At 46.4% G+C, this 12,867-nt stretch overlaps 1 protein-coding gene across 2 annotated transcripts in view; it reads right to left on the bottom strand.

Moving 5' to 3' along the window:
• LOC135383663 (uncharacterized) overlaps positions 1-12,867 on the bottom strand; it is a 177,315-nt gene that overhangs the window by 21,977 nt on the left and 142,471 nt on the right. For both annotated transcript variants that reach the window (XM_064613040.1, XM_064613039.1), the window contains exon 4: positions 10,975-11,192. In XM_064613040.1, coding sequence (XP_064469110.1) covers positions 10,975-11,192 — 218 coding nt within the window. The remainder of the gene's footprint in view (positions 1-10,974; positions 11,193-12,867) is intronic.

The following is a 12,867-nucleotide window of genomic DNA, read 5'->3' as shown; positions in this document are numbered from 1 at the left end:
CGCGAGAGGCGATAGTGTGCTCTTTCTCCCTCTCACATTGGGGGTGAAAGAAAGACACGTCTTCTAAGAAGCGCAATGAACAAAATAAAGAAAAACGTTGCAACCTCGCCTTTGAGAAGGACCTCGCGTTGCAACCTCGCCTTTGAGAAGGATGACACCTTGCTTTTTAAGTACAGGTCTCATGTTTGCTTAAGCTAAGCCAACCCAGCTGTGATGCATCGTACGACGCATGCGTTTTACTCGTGTCTAACAATCGAAGTACATTCCGTTGCAGACGGTGGACGCATTGCAAATGGCGACAGGAGAGGATCGGCTGCATCGGTGAAGCGACGATGTACATTCCAAGCGAGGTTAATTGTATTTGTTTGTAATTCGTAATGTGTAAATTGTAATTGTTTATTCTTTCGTTATAGGTGACCGCAGGACTGTATCGATTGCGAGAAGGTGAGTTACAAAATGGAGTACTATTCCAGCATTAACGTTGGAATAATACCAGCGTGATATTCACTTCGATTTCTTTACAGGTTGCTTCCTGTCTCAACGGTCACACATACGCGTGAAAGATTGCAACTGCTTCTCACATGGAATTGGTGTCTGTTGCAACTTGTTGGACAATTGTTCCTCGGCCATTTCGCTTGAGGAACCGTCGTGTTCGTCACTAAGGATCTCCATTGAGCTTTCAGTGCCAGCCTGTTCGAAGTTTCGAGGATTGTGTGTTCGGCGTTTGGAGGACTGCCTGGTGTATCGGATGGGTTGTGTGTCCGTGCAACGTGTGCTCCATATGTATGTGTTGGGATTAGTGAACCGTGTATGCTTTCCATTCGGCAAACGATGATGTACTGGATCCAATTTAAAGGTATGTGCAAGCCAATAAAATTTGGTGTTTCATGTTCGATGTGATTGGAGCATTTTCTTCCTTGCTTTTTCTTTTTTTACGAAGCGTGGAGGCAATTTTTCTGTTAGGGAACTCGAGAGGCGCAATGTGTTCGCGTATTAGTGGGTACAAGTAACCCTTCGATACGTCCGGTACACTGTGGCTCCTGGCGTCAGCAGGGGTGTCGTACCAGTTGCTTCAGGGGGCACATGGCACCTGCAGCTTTCGCAGGCACCGCGTGCCCCTTGAAGTCATGTGGCACATTTTTTAAAGAAATGTGCCAGTTGATCAGACGGCACCTATCCGTCACTGGGTTTTGAGTGTATGTTCGTCACCCGCGGAGTTGGGATCGTTAACGTTTCTTGTTTCCGTTACCATTCCCGTAACAAACCTTGACCCTTGAGGGGGAGATCACATGGGGCCGCACATGGCGGTTTACCTTCACGGGGAATCTATGGAGGAGCAGCAACGCTCATGTGGCGACAGATGTTACGTCATGCTGGGGTCGCCATTCGGTCATTGCATTGCCACGTAAGAAAGCGGGAGACAAGAACGGTTAAGTAGAACTAGCCGTACATCATGTCTTTGAACACTTAGGCTCGTTGTAGAGTCCCCATGACTGAACACATAAACATTTTCGATGACGAGCCTTGGAAACATGTAGAAGACACGTAGACATATCCGAACACGCGCATGCGAATCGAACGAGTATACGACGTTGATGTTGATGTTGATGTTGAAAATACTAGGGCGAGGTTGAATTCGTCACACGACAAATTCGGCTACTCCCATAAACAGAGCCCCCCCCCCCCCCCCCCATAAAAAATAAATATAAAAGAGTGTACGACGTACTCGTATCATCACAGGACACATGTTCGTTAACACACATTACCATTCGTTCCGTTTGAGAGTTCGTCGTTACGTCCGACGTCTGACGGGTCCAACGTGACGCATTTACATACCCATGAGCACGATGAATCGCATACTGATGACGTTTAGCAGTTCAAATGAGACTATCAGGCGTGGCAACATTTGCCTTCCGTCCTCATCCATATACGCATGGCAACGCCGCACTGACACCTCCCTATCATTCCTGGTGTCACCTCTGTGGTGGTGGATATTGGCAACACTCATGTGAGAAGCGTCACGACTGTATCCGAGATAAGATGAGTTGGGAACGAAGGGTAAATTGAAAGTTGATGAGTAGATGTCTCAAACGAACGTCGCTATTAGTAAGAAGCCAGAATCGAGGTTGTCGAAAAGGCACGGGTGTTGTCGGATACGAACCCACTTCCTACGACTTCACTCTAGAGATGCTACTGCCACTCTTTAAATAAAATATGCAACAGGACGTTGTGAGGGCTAAGTGTTATATGATCGTCCTTCTATGTTTGCAGATGCTTGGATTCAGGTGCATTCAAATGCAGAACATGATGTGTGCTATTGCTGGTACGACCTGCAGCAGTACATGAATAATGTTAATTATCAAATGACCTGAGCCAACATTTACGTTCTTCACGACATCTCTGAGACGCAAGTTCAGCGGCTTCGGTGCTTCCTTGCATGCAGCCTGAGGATCTGCCTTGGCGACCCCAGAGCTGCAGAAACGCGGATGGTCATCGCCGAAGCTCATGACATACCAATTGAAATCCTCAGGACGAGGGAGACTGTACGTCACTATTTACGCCTTATCGCTCATCACCGCCGTCACTCATTCGTAGCAAAACTTTATTGGCGCAATCAGAGCAACCTCTACAAAATCATTGCGGAAGCAAAGCCTAAATTTCCCTCGTTTGTAGTAATGCCAACAGTGTCTTCGTCTCCCCCGTGGTCTCTGCCACTGCCCTCTGTCTCCCCCGGCATTCCGGGACTCAACGTTAAAAAAAATAAAGTGTCACCGTCAGTCCTTCGCCAGATGTCATTGGACATGATGTTAATCGCCTACACGCTGAGCACACTGCGGTCTACACCGACGGGTCCTCTACACCTGTAAGTTCATCGGCCGCCTTCGTTATTCCATCGGTCCAGGTATCGCCTGGAACATTGGACTTCCTCTACGTCCGCAGAGCTTTACGGCATCTTGTCGTTCCTGCAGTATGCTCTGCACGAAGCTCCGCGAATATGGGTTGTACACACCGACTCCAGGGCAGCCCTGCAGTGCATAGAGAGCATGGGTTCACGAGGTACATTGGCTCCAATTGTCACGGACATCCTCAGCGACGCTCAGCGTCTTTGCGACGTAGGTCACTCCATCACTTTTCAGTGGAGCCAGGGTCACTGTTGATTAATCGGAAATGAAGAGGCTGACACGGTGGCTGCTCTTGCCAGACACCGATGATTCGGTATTACCATCGGTGATACGGAATATGTTGACCCGTGGTGACAGGAGGGCATTCTTGTCGGCGATGATCCTACCAATGGCATCACGGAACCCGGCACCGGAACCCGGCATCGGAACAGGCTCGATCGGAACGCTTATAGGCCCGTGTCTCTATTGAATACGGACTATGAGATTATTTCTAACGCGCTGTTGCAACGAATTTCTCCCGTTCTGGGCCTTGTTATTCCTCCTTGGCAGGCCTGCGCCGTCCCCGGACGGTCCCTCCAGCTCCACGCTTCTGCGTTGCGTGATGCCCTTTATTGGGCTCATAGTCGCATCCAACCTGCAGTTTTGGCCTCTTTTGACCAAGAGAAGGCTTTCGACAGGGTGCACCACGGGTACATGTACCAGGTCCTGCACGCTTTTGGTTTCCCTGTTACGGTTATTGACTGGGTCAGAACTCTGTACGCCGGGACTTCAGCTACGATTGGGCTAAATGGGGCTCTGTCTGACCGTTTTCCAATAAAGTCCGGTGTGCGGCAAGGTTTCCCTTTGTCTCCTGCTCTCTACGCCATGGTCTTTAGTCCACTTTTGGAGTCTCTTGCAACTTTCCTCCCTTCTCGTATGCTCAAACTACCTGGCTCTACAGCTCTTCCGCTTTTTGCGTACGCAGATGACTTGTCTCTAATACTTAGAGATGAAGCTTCTGTTGCCGCTGTCCTAGGTGTTCTAGATGCCTATGGCAACGTATCAAATGCGCGCATTAATCGGGCGAAGAGTGTTTTGCTCTTCCTTAATGCTACTCCTTCGTGCCCTGCGCCCTTTGGCATTCTTGTTAAAGACGGTGTTCGCATACTAGGGTATAACTTTAATAGTTGCGGACTGTCGCCGTCCTCATGGCTGAGGGTGCACCAGCGCAGTGTTCCCGTTCTTGCTCATCTCAGAGGTTTGGTGCTCCCTATCACGTGTCGAGGCCGTCTTGCCACCTCATGGTTTTTCAGTAAGTACTGGTACCATGGCAGTGTCGTTATTCCCCCTCGTCAGACCTTGGTAGCTGCTACTCGCACAGCTTTTCGTTTCATCTGGGGTGGCAGCGTGGAATGGGTGTCATGCGCCCGCATGTGCTTGCAGCGGAGTTAGGTGGCCTATGGGTTCCACATATGAAGACCAAGTGTCTCGCCCTTGGTCTTAAAGGTATTTTTGATGCGCTCATGGAGCCGTGCCACCCTGCCCATGATCTGTTACAGTTCCTCTTGGGTCCTGATGTCAGGTTTTTTTCGTCTTTTTCGCTGAGTAGGCCTCGATCTGAGTTTGTCGCACCCCACCTCAGGGAGTATGCCTCCTCCATGCGGCGCCTGCGCGAGTCCTACCCAGGTGAACGCATTTCTACGTGGACTGTGAAGCGGCTGTACAAATCCCTCTTGGAGCTTCTTCCCTTGACTCCGGCGGCTGTGGGCCTTGGTGTGCCCCGGCAGGTTGCTTGGCGTCGTGTCACCGCGGGCTGGTTCGACGCACGTCGGGCTAGCCTGCAACGGCGCTTGGCACACGGCGTTTTACCGCTTCGGGACCGTCTGGCTCGGTACGGAGTCATCACTACCTTTCTATCCATTCTGTGCTTGTCACTAAACTGCGGAACACGCGCTTCATCAGTGCCTTGTGCCCGATACGCTATGGCACAAAGTTGAAGTCCTGTTCGGTGTGTCACGCATTCGGTGGGCTGTCATTCAAACGCTCTTTCAGCCTCCCGTCCCGCATCGCGATAGGAAACAGTTCCTCCTTCTGGCAGTTGAGATTAACTACCGGGTGTGGATTTCTCGCTGCATTGCAGCACAGGGTGGCAGCATCCGTAGTGTAGCAGAAGTGCTAAATCTTGTTCGAGCAGGGGTTCGTCGCGCTCTTGGTAGAGAGAGAGCTGTGCTGGGAGCTGTGCACTTTGCAAGACGGTGGCAGACATCTTCGGTCCTCTTTGAAGATGATAGAGGTACGTATGTGCTTCACTTTTAGGTGGCCAAGTACAGTGTGCCGTTGTCACGTTCGCAGCTTTCCGCGAGTATTCGTTCGTTGCATGGTGACGTCCAGCACACATATTAATCTAGAGATCATATTGCTCTAGAGTTGGCATCTACGTAGCCTTAGTTTAGTCCGTGTGAAACGTTAGAGGGAGCCAGTCTGTGTGGCTGGTCTTCCGCTCTGATGCCAATACAGTACAATATCACCGGAACCTCATAGCCTCATAGCCGACCGCCATAACAGGATTTTCACGCAAACGGGAGAAGCGAGAAGCCGCCAGGAAAGTCCAGCTTTCATGCAGTCATAAGCACGATACCCCATCTACGTAGATGGAGCAGGTTTTCCGCATCTACGTCACGAAAATGGCTGCGCCCATGCTTGTTTTGGTTTCTTTGAGTAATTAATTTTTGTAGTAGGAAGACAAAATTGAGAAACGAAAGTGCGTTTCGGGGGCAGTTGGATGTGCTTGTTCTGAATATCACAACGGTTTCAACACATCGGGAAATCGATGTAGCTGAACTTTAAAGGTGCACAGACTATTAAAGGGACATGAACGCAAGGCATTATGTGAAGTGTCTTCTCATGAAATGTTACGTTACATTAAAGGTCAGATATGCCGATTTTGAAGTGCCGCAGAACTGAGCGATACTCGCGCTGTGTGTTCATTAGCGAACACTGAATATGTGTGCGAAATATCTTGCTCCAACTGTTCGTAGTTTTTTAGAAAACGGTTTTTTTAGTTCCCACGCCCGGCCGTCAGACCGTCGGCAAACCCTGCGCACGGGTGCACCGACGTCACTGCTCTCGAGGTTTATCTGTCTTTGGCTTGGCATGGACTCTTGGCTTGGCCGCTTGGCTTCTTTCGTTTCGTCCTCTGTGCATCGTACATAAGCGAACAGCTGTTATGTTGTTGCTAAGCCGGAAACAAAAAGCATGTACATTTTTTTTTTTTTTTGCACGGCGTCGTTTGCAAAGTGCACTTCCTTGTTCTAACCTTGCCTTTTATGGGCTGGAGCGATATGATACATGATATGCAACGGCGAAGTTGTCGAAGATGCGACGGTGCTACGCTGTTAGAACAATTCATCGGAGCATTCAAGTGTTACCTATTATAAGCTGCCAAAAGACCAAGCAGTGCGAAGCTCTTGGCTGACAGTGGTGCCTGCTAATTTCCACTGCAAGGATTTCGTCCACGAATGTTATCATAGGTTACGCGCGACTCCAGAGGCAATTTGGAATCTCGGCACGAAATCGTCTGATGAAAATCTGAGGTGCCCGACGCACAACATTTTGAACGTGCAACGGAGGATCAAGGCAAAAAACGAGAGCAAAAAAGGTAAGTCGAGGTTCAGATATAAACAATAACAAGCTTAATGAATCGATTGTGCAGCTGTCCTACTGCGCTTACTCTGATATAACCACGATTAACAACGCAATAGTATTGATAATCTAACTTCAGAATTATCACAGGTGCACGCTGAAGGCGGAAATGAAGCATGATTTGGCTTGCATCTGGTGCATGAAGAAATTGCTGACACGTTAGTTGCAGTCTACCTCCACCAACAGGTATGACAATGTGATGTTATAATTTGAGTATTCATATGTTCAACTTTTCATGTGCACTCGCTGGCGGACATCTGGACACCACTTTTAAATCTGCCCTCAAAGTTACCCTTGTGCTTTCAGGGTGGAAAATTCAGTACACTGTTTATGGGGGTTGAATGGTAGCGCATGAATGCAGGAAGGGAATTGTCATGTTATGGCAAGTGTTTACATATTGTACATTTAACTACTAATTTTATTGGTTAGCTTTCGCCGGCGTATCATGTCAAGCCATGTTATATTAATTTGGAACATGTTCTTCTAAGTAGTCGGAGCAGCTGATGCACAGTGAGAACATAGCCCATGTGTGTTTGTCTTTTCCACCGCAGCCCCTGGGTTTCCTCCCTGATGGCTACACATGTCAGGGATAGGTTTCAGAACCGGTAGTTCCCGCCAACTGTGAATTGCTTTTTAGGGGATCATGACGCTGGCAGATGAAACATATGGTTTAAATTATTTGCAGAACAGGAATTGCGTAGCTTCACACAAATACTACTACTACGACGTAAGAGTGGCTTCAGATCTAGCTTTTTTGTGTTCCTGACATTATCGCACGAGATGTAGTATCCACTATGATCCTTTATATGGGGGGGTATGTGCAGTGCAATCAACAGATGCTATTTACAAATCTGTGTTTTCTACTGTGTTGAAATGGGGTAGTTTGTATCTGAGAGCCATAGTGAAACACAGGCAGCCAAGGACAGACTTTTTATGCCCTCGAGAAATATGGCAACACATTGCAGGGACTCTGGATGCTGCCTAAATTTCCAGAACACACCGCTCAAGGCAGCGGTTAAATAACAAGTGGTTAGAGAAATTCAAGACAGTTGCATGTGTAAGCACTCCGCTGTTGGATTTGCTTCTGTCTGAGATACGTTATCTCAGAGGGAACGCACGGACACACTCAGAATGATACTAGGGCTGCCTGTGAAATAGAATGAGGAGAGGGGAAGATACATAATCCTTTTTTCTTGTCTGTTATTCTATTGGTTAAATTGTCATTTGCTTAGCAGCATATATGTGTATATTCCAGAGTCTGCTAATAAATATATCCGTTTAGAGCTAGCAGTCGCATTGCAGATGTCTGATCCTGTCTTTGGCTGCTTGTGTTTCACTATGGACATGCTTGCTATTGCAGAAACAGAAAACAAAAAGAACAATAGAAAACACGAAAAGAGCGACCTAAAAAGCTGCCTGTTCTAGTGCTCACATGGAGGCAATGCAATGAGGTAACATGTTCCATTCATGAACTGTGCATAGTAGTACATATCACAACGGCAACCGATTATTCAGATTTTTCTTGAAGTACTTTGTTTTTTTGAGCTTTGTTTGCACAGTCTATTATTGGAACTTTATGTGATTCCCCTCTTGAGATACTTTAAGATTGCTGATGATGTGCAGGCTGTTAATTTTGAAACTGTACTGTGCTGAGGTACAAAAACAGAATTGTCATATCTGCATTTGAGCACATAGGAATAATTTGTAAGTACTTTCCTTGTTGACATTAATATTTGCACCAGGTCACAACATTGTTGATTGATGGAAAATGTAAATAAATATATTTATTTGCTTGCCAAACAATGCACAAATGTCTTCTTTTCTTGTGAGATATTCCCTGTTCACCAGAAATAAATGTGGAAAAGTTAAGGGGGCACAATGATGGTAGAGCCTAGCGTTGCTTTTTGCCACTTCACATATATTCACTGTTATTCGTGTGCACATGCAGGAATAGGAAAGTAGAGCATGCGCATAAAAAATTCGTATGCAGCCACACATATGGATCAGAAGATTAATTAGATGATGTCCAAACATATATAATTGTGCTTCATGTGCAATGGGTATGCTAACGGATTGCTTCCATGACGCCTTTCTATTTATTTTTTATAAAGTCTTTTTATAAATGTTATTTTTTATTTTATATCAATTTCATATTACATTACTTATATTTTTATAAGCTAAAAACTCAAGTTACACGGCCCCTGTAAGAGTGCCCTTTTTTAAATGGTTTGGTAACGTGTCTCTAACTGTAAAGGTAAGAGGCCATCGAGAATGCTGCAGGCAAGGTTGCAACTTACATATTGCTTATCATGTCCTACATACAAAGTGATTTGTACAATAATTCCTGAGCACGGAATTAATTCCAAGGCTGACCAGTGATGTCACCCAGGACGACAAGTCACATAATTGCCTCTAACACTTTTACACCCCATGGGCTGAGTTGTGAACTCAAAGAGCACTCTACAGAAGGATAAGGTCCACCTGATTTCTAGGATCTATGCTATGCCCTAACTCTTCAGACACCACATTTCTAAAAACACCATTTCTAAGTGGCAATATGTGCTCTGGTACTTCTTTTGCGCCTGCATAGTGTGCAACCACATGGCTACTGAAGCTTTCGTGTGCATGTTTTTGTGCGACGGTGCTCATTACAAACAATATCCAGATGTTTGACATAAAATGCAGTAGTTTGTAGCGTGCCACACAACGCAGCGTGGGGGTGTGATTCAAAGAAAGCTTCTGGAAAATGCACAGAATCCCACAAAAAGTTTAAAATGTGATTTGTATTTCGTTTTACGTCTCTCGTCGTTACATACCATCGTCGACGCTGTTGCACATTGATAAATCGTACGTAAAACTTGTCCCATAGCAGTATGCGGTTTCTCAAATACATAGCACATTTTTTTCCTGCAGGAATAAAACGCTGTCGGCATTTTCTTGCTAACACGGCTGTCGAAACGTCAGTCTCTACAATGGGCAAGTGCTGTAAAGGGGCTAACGCAGACGCGACTTGATACAAATCGTACGTGCTCACAAAACACAAACGACGAATTCCAGTCACAACATCGCACAGAGGTTGGTTCGCGAATGAGTTCGCAGCTGCTGCACTGTTTACTTATCGCGGAACGGTGGAACCCGGCTGTCCGCCATCGTCAAGCACAGATACGTGAAGCCGCGAGAAGCCGTAGCTGAAATCCACTGCCAAGTACGAAGGCGCGTACACGTCACAATGCCCGTTCGGGTGCATCTACGTCATAAAAATGGCTGCGCCCATGTGTGTCTCGGAATGAATTATCTATTTTTTTTACATGGTACTGTACCGAACTGAGAGAATGAAGGTGCATTTTGGGGAGAGCTGGATGTGGGCTTTCAGAATATCACAACCGTTTCGACTATTTGGGATATCGGCATAGCTGACCTTTAAGGCGGTTAGTATAGGAATTAATGATGAAGGAAGGAAGTCACTGGAAAGGTTAGCCAGCTGTAGGAGTCGAACCCACATCTTCTGGATTACCATCATGTTACAATGGGAGTTGCTCTTTAGGAAAAATCTTCCCGGAAACAACACCGCAAGCGATGCTGCCCCGACGACCGTTTGCCCGTGGGAGTTGCTATGATCAAGAAAGATCAAGAAAAGATCTTCCCGGAACAGCACCGCAAGCGGTACTGCCCCGACGACCTTGTTATCGGCCGCGCGTTCAAAGACACGGCCCACCCAGGGGCAGACCGCGTTATCAAGGGGCCCTTCTTGCTATGAGCCATAGATTTGTTGTGCATGAAGAATGGTTTGCATGTAGCGTTACCATGCTACCGTTCAAGTATTCCATTCGGTTCACAAGTTTGAGGGTGTACAAGAGGAATGCTTTATGGACGCCGATTAAACGCAAGAAGCTCCGTTGAAACATATTACAACGTTGGAAATTGATGTTCTGAGCCTGGAACACAGAAGAAAGGACAACACAACACACAATCCTTCCTTTCTTTTCTCGATAAACATATCCCCCCCCCCTCAAGTGGCTAAGGAGGCACTTGAAACATCGAAACATTGGCACTTGAGGCTTGTGTGTTGTGTTGTCTTTTCTTCTGTGTTACAGCCTCAGAACATAAATTTCCATCGTGCTCAACAGATGTCCCTTGCGTCGTCCCGTCGTATGAATGTGTGCGTGAGTGGGAAAACATGTCATAGTGAAAGTGGAGTGAGTGAGTGGATATTATTTGTCCTTTCACAAGACGCAACCTTGGCAGTCACTGGGGAGGCGCGTTCGCTTAGCTCAATTGGTAGAGTCCTGGACCTGCAATCCAGAAGACGTGGGTTCGACTCCTACAGCTGGCTAACCTTTTCAGTGACTTCCTTCTTTCAAACATATTACAAGAACGGAGTCCAACGTACGTCAACGTCTACACCAGGCAGTGGAAGGAACTGTCCTGGAGGCCAGTCATTGGGCACGAAACGGTAGAATTCGATGTCATTCTTGTACCATTTCACCGAGTAGAGTTTGTCGCCGTTGAGTTCGTAGATGCAGCTCAATCCCACAGTCTCGCCCAATGTTGTTGGCGAGGGAATGTCTACGTTCACCAACTTCACTGCGTGTACGGCCGTCATCGTTCCTGCGTATTCATAATAAAACAATACTTTATGAGTGAACCAGAAGATACGAAGGTTTCAGCTCTCTATTTGTGTATGTCTCATGAATTCTACCGACTGATATCTTGCTACATACGTTTAACGATCGAAATATTGCCTGTTCGTGTCCTCTGCCGGTTTAACGGCACTATAGGCAACGTTTTGTTGATGTTTTACCACAGAAAGCGTTTCATAGCATTTTCCTTTGTTCCCATGCGTTGTTTCCTGCGTACACGTTACACCACGAACGGTTCAAACTGGACAACCGCTAAGTTTGTTGCGCAAGCTGCTGAATGGTTGCAGGAGGCGGATTCCAATCTTACCACCGGCTGTGCCGTCTGAGGTTCTCCCTGGGATTTGTGGCAGATTTCCCACACGAATGTCGGGACATTTCCCCTTGAAGTCGGCCCAGGACACATGCTAACCCCTAATCTAGATGTGCACCAGACAGACGGAATTGTATGGATTCCCCGCAAAAACGAAAATGTTACAGCGCAACCCAAAATTTTCTGATACAAATATATTTTGTACAAAGTAACATGACCAGGTGAAAGGGGCATGACATCCTCTCTATGTAATCCCAAACCCCCTGAGATGAAAATCCTGGGTAAATCCTTGGGATCATTCAGGGTATAACACTACTTTGCAAAATCACAGCACGGTTTATTGCATCTGTGCTTATAAATGCAAATTATGTCATATGATTCAGTTCATATTCATTAGTAAGCAGATAACCAGCAGGGCTTACAGCATTGCACTTGCCAAAAATCCTTGCTGCAGTTTTGCTAAGAAAACAAAATATAATGGTCAAGCAGTGAAACGACGAAGGTGGTATAAATTAAGCTGTACTTTAAACTATTTTACCTAGTACTGTCTACTTTACTTGAAGTACACTGGCAATATGGTACTTTGTACATTATTAAAGTGTTTTTTTTTAAATTCCGTGTCAAGGCCGCGATCCAACTGTGGCTATCAGCGGCATACAGACGTGGACAGATGGATGGAGGAGAAGATGTTTGAGGAGTGTGAGACAGGGGGTTATTATGCGTCCTGGGCCTACTTCAGTGGGAACTGTGCCGACATTCGTCTGGAAAGTCAGCGGAACTAACAGGGAAAAAACCCACACTGTTAGAAGAAAAGGCATAGAAGAGGTATAAAGAAGGTATAAACCAGGGCTAAACTACCAAATTTATACCTCATCACCGACGTCTAACCACGTGGGAGGTATAAACCGCGGAGGCTATACCTTCCACATCAGTTGAGGGTATAATAAGAGATTTCTTTCTCGTGTTTATACCTTCGGTATCTTGTGTACCTTTAGATATGAACCTGTGGTACCACGAAAAAATGGCTAGGACGCAAGCGAGCTGTGAAGATGATGCATGATGTTCCCTAGTCTTTGAGACTTCGTGTTTGTGTCTGTCCCTTGGTGTTCCCTAGTCTCGGGGTTTTACATCATGCTGTGGTACCACATTAATTTGCGGTGGAGACAGTACCATCTCAGCTAAGTAGTAACTTAATTAAGAAACACAGCCAGTAATACAGTTGCATCGGAATTAATAGGGGGAGTGGTTTATGGCAGCGTGCTATTTGTTCGGAAATGACGAAATCTTCTCCTCCTCACTCATATAGTTGCTCGCCGGGCGAAGGCGCCCCACA

The sequence above is a fragment of the Ornithodoros turicata genome, chromosome 2 (assembly GCF_037126465.1).
Source record: "Ornithodoros turicata isolate Travis chromosome 2, ASM3712646v1, whole genome shotgun sequence".
Lineage (NCBI taxonomy): Eukaryota > Metazoa > Arthropoda > Arachnida > Ixodida > Argasidae > Ornithodoros > Ornithodoros turicata.
Note: the sequence above shows the minus strand (reverse complement) of the source record. Positions and strands in the feature narration are given on the sequence as shown.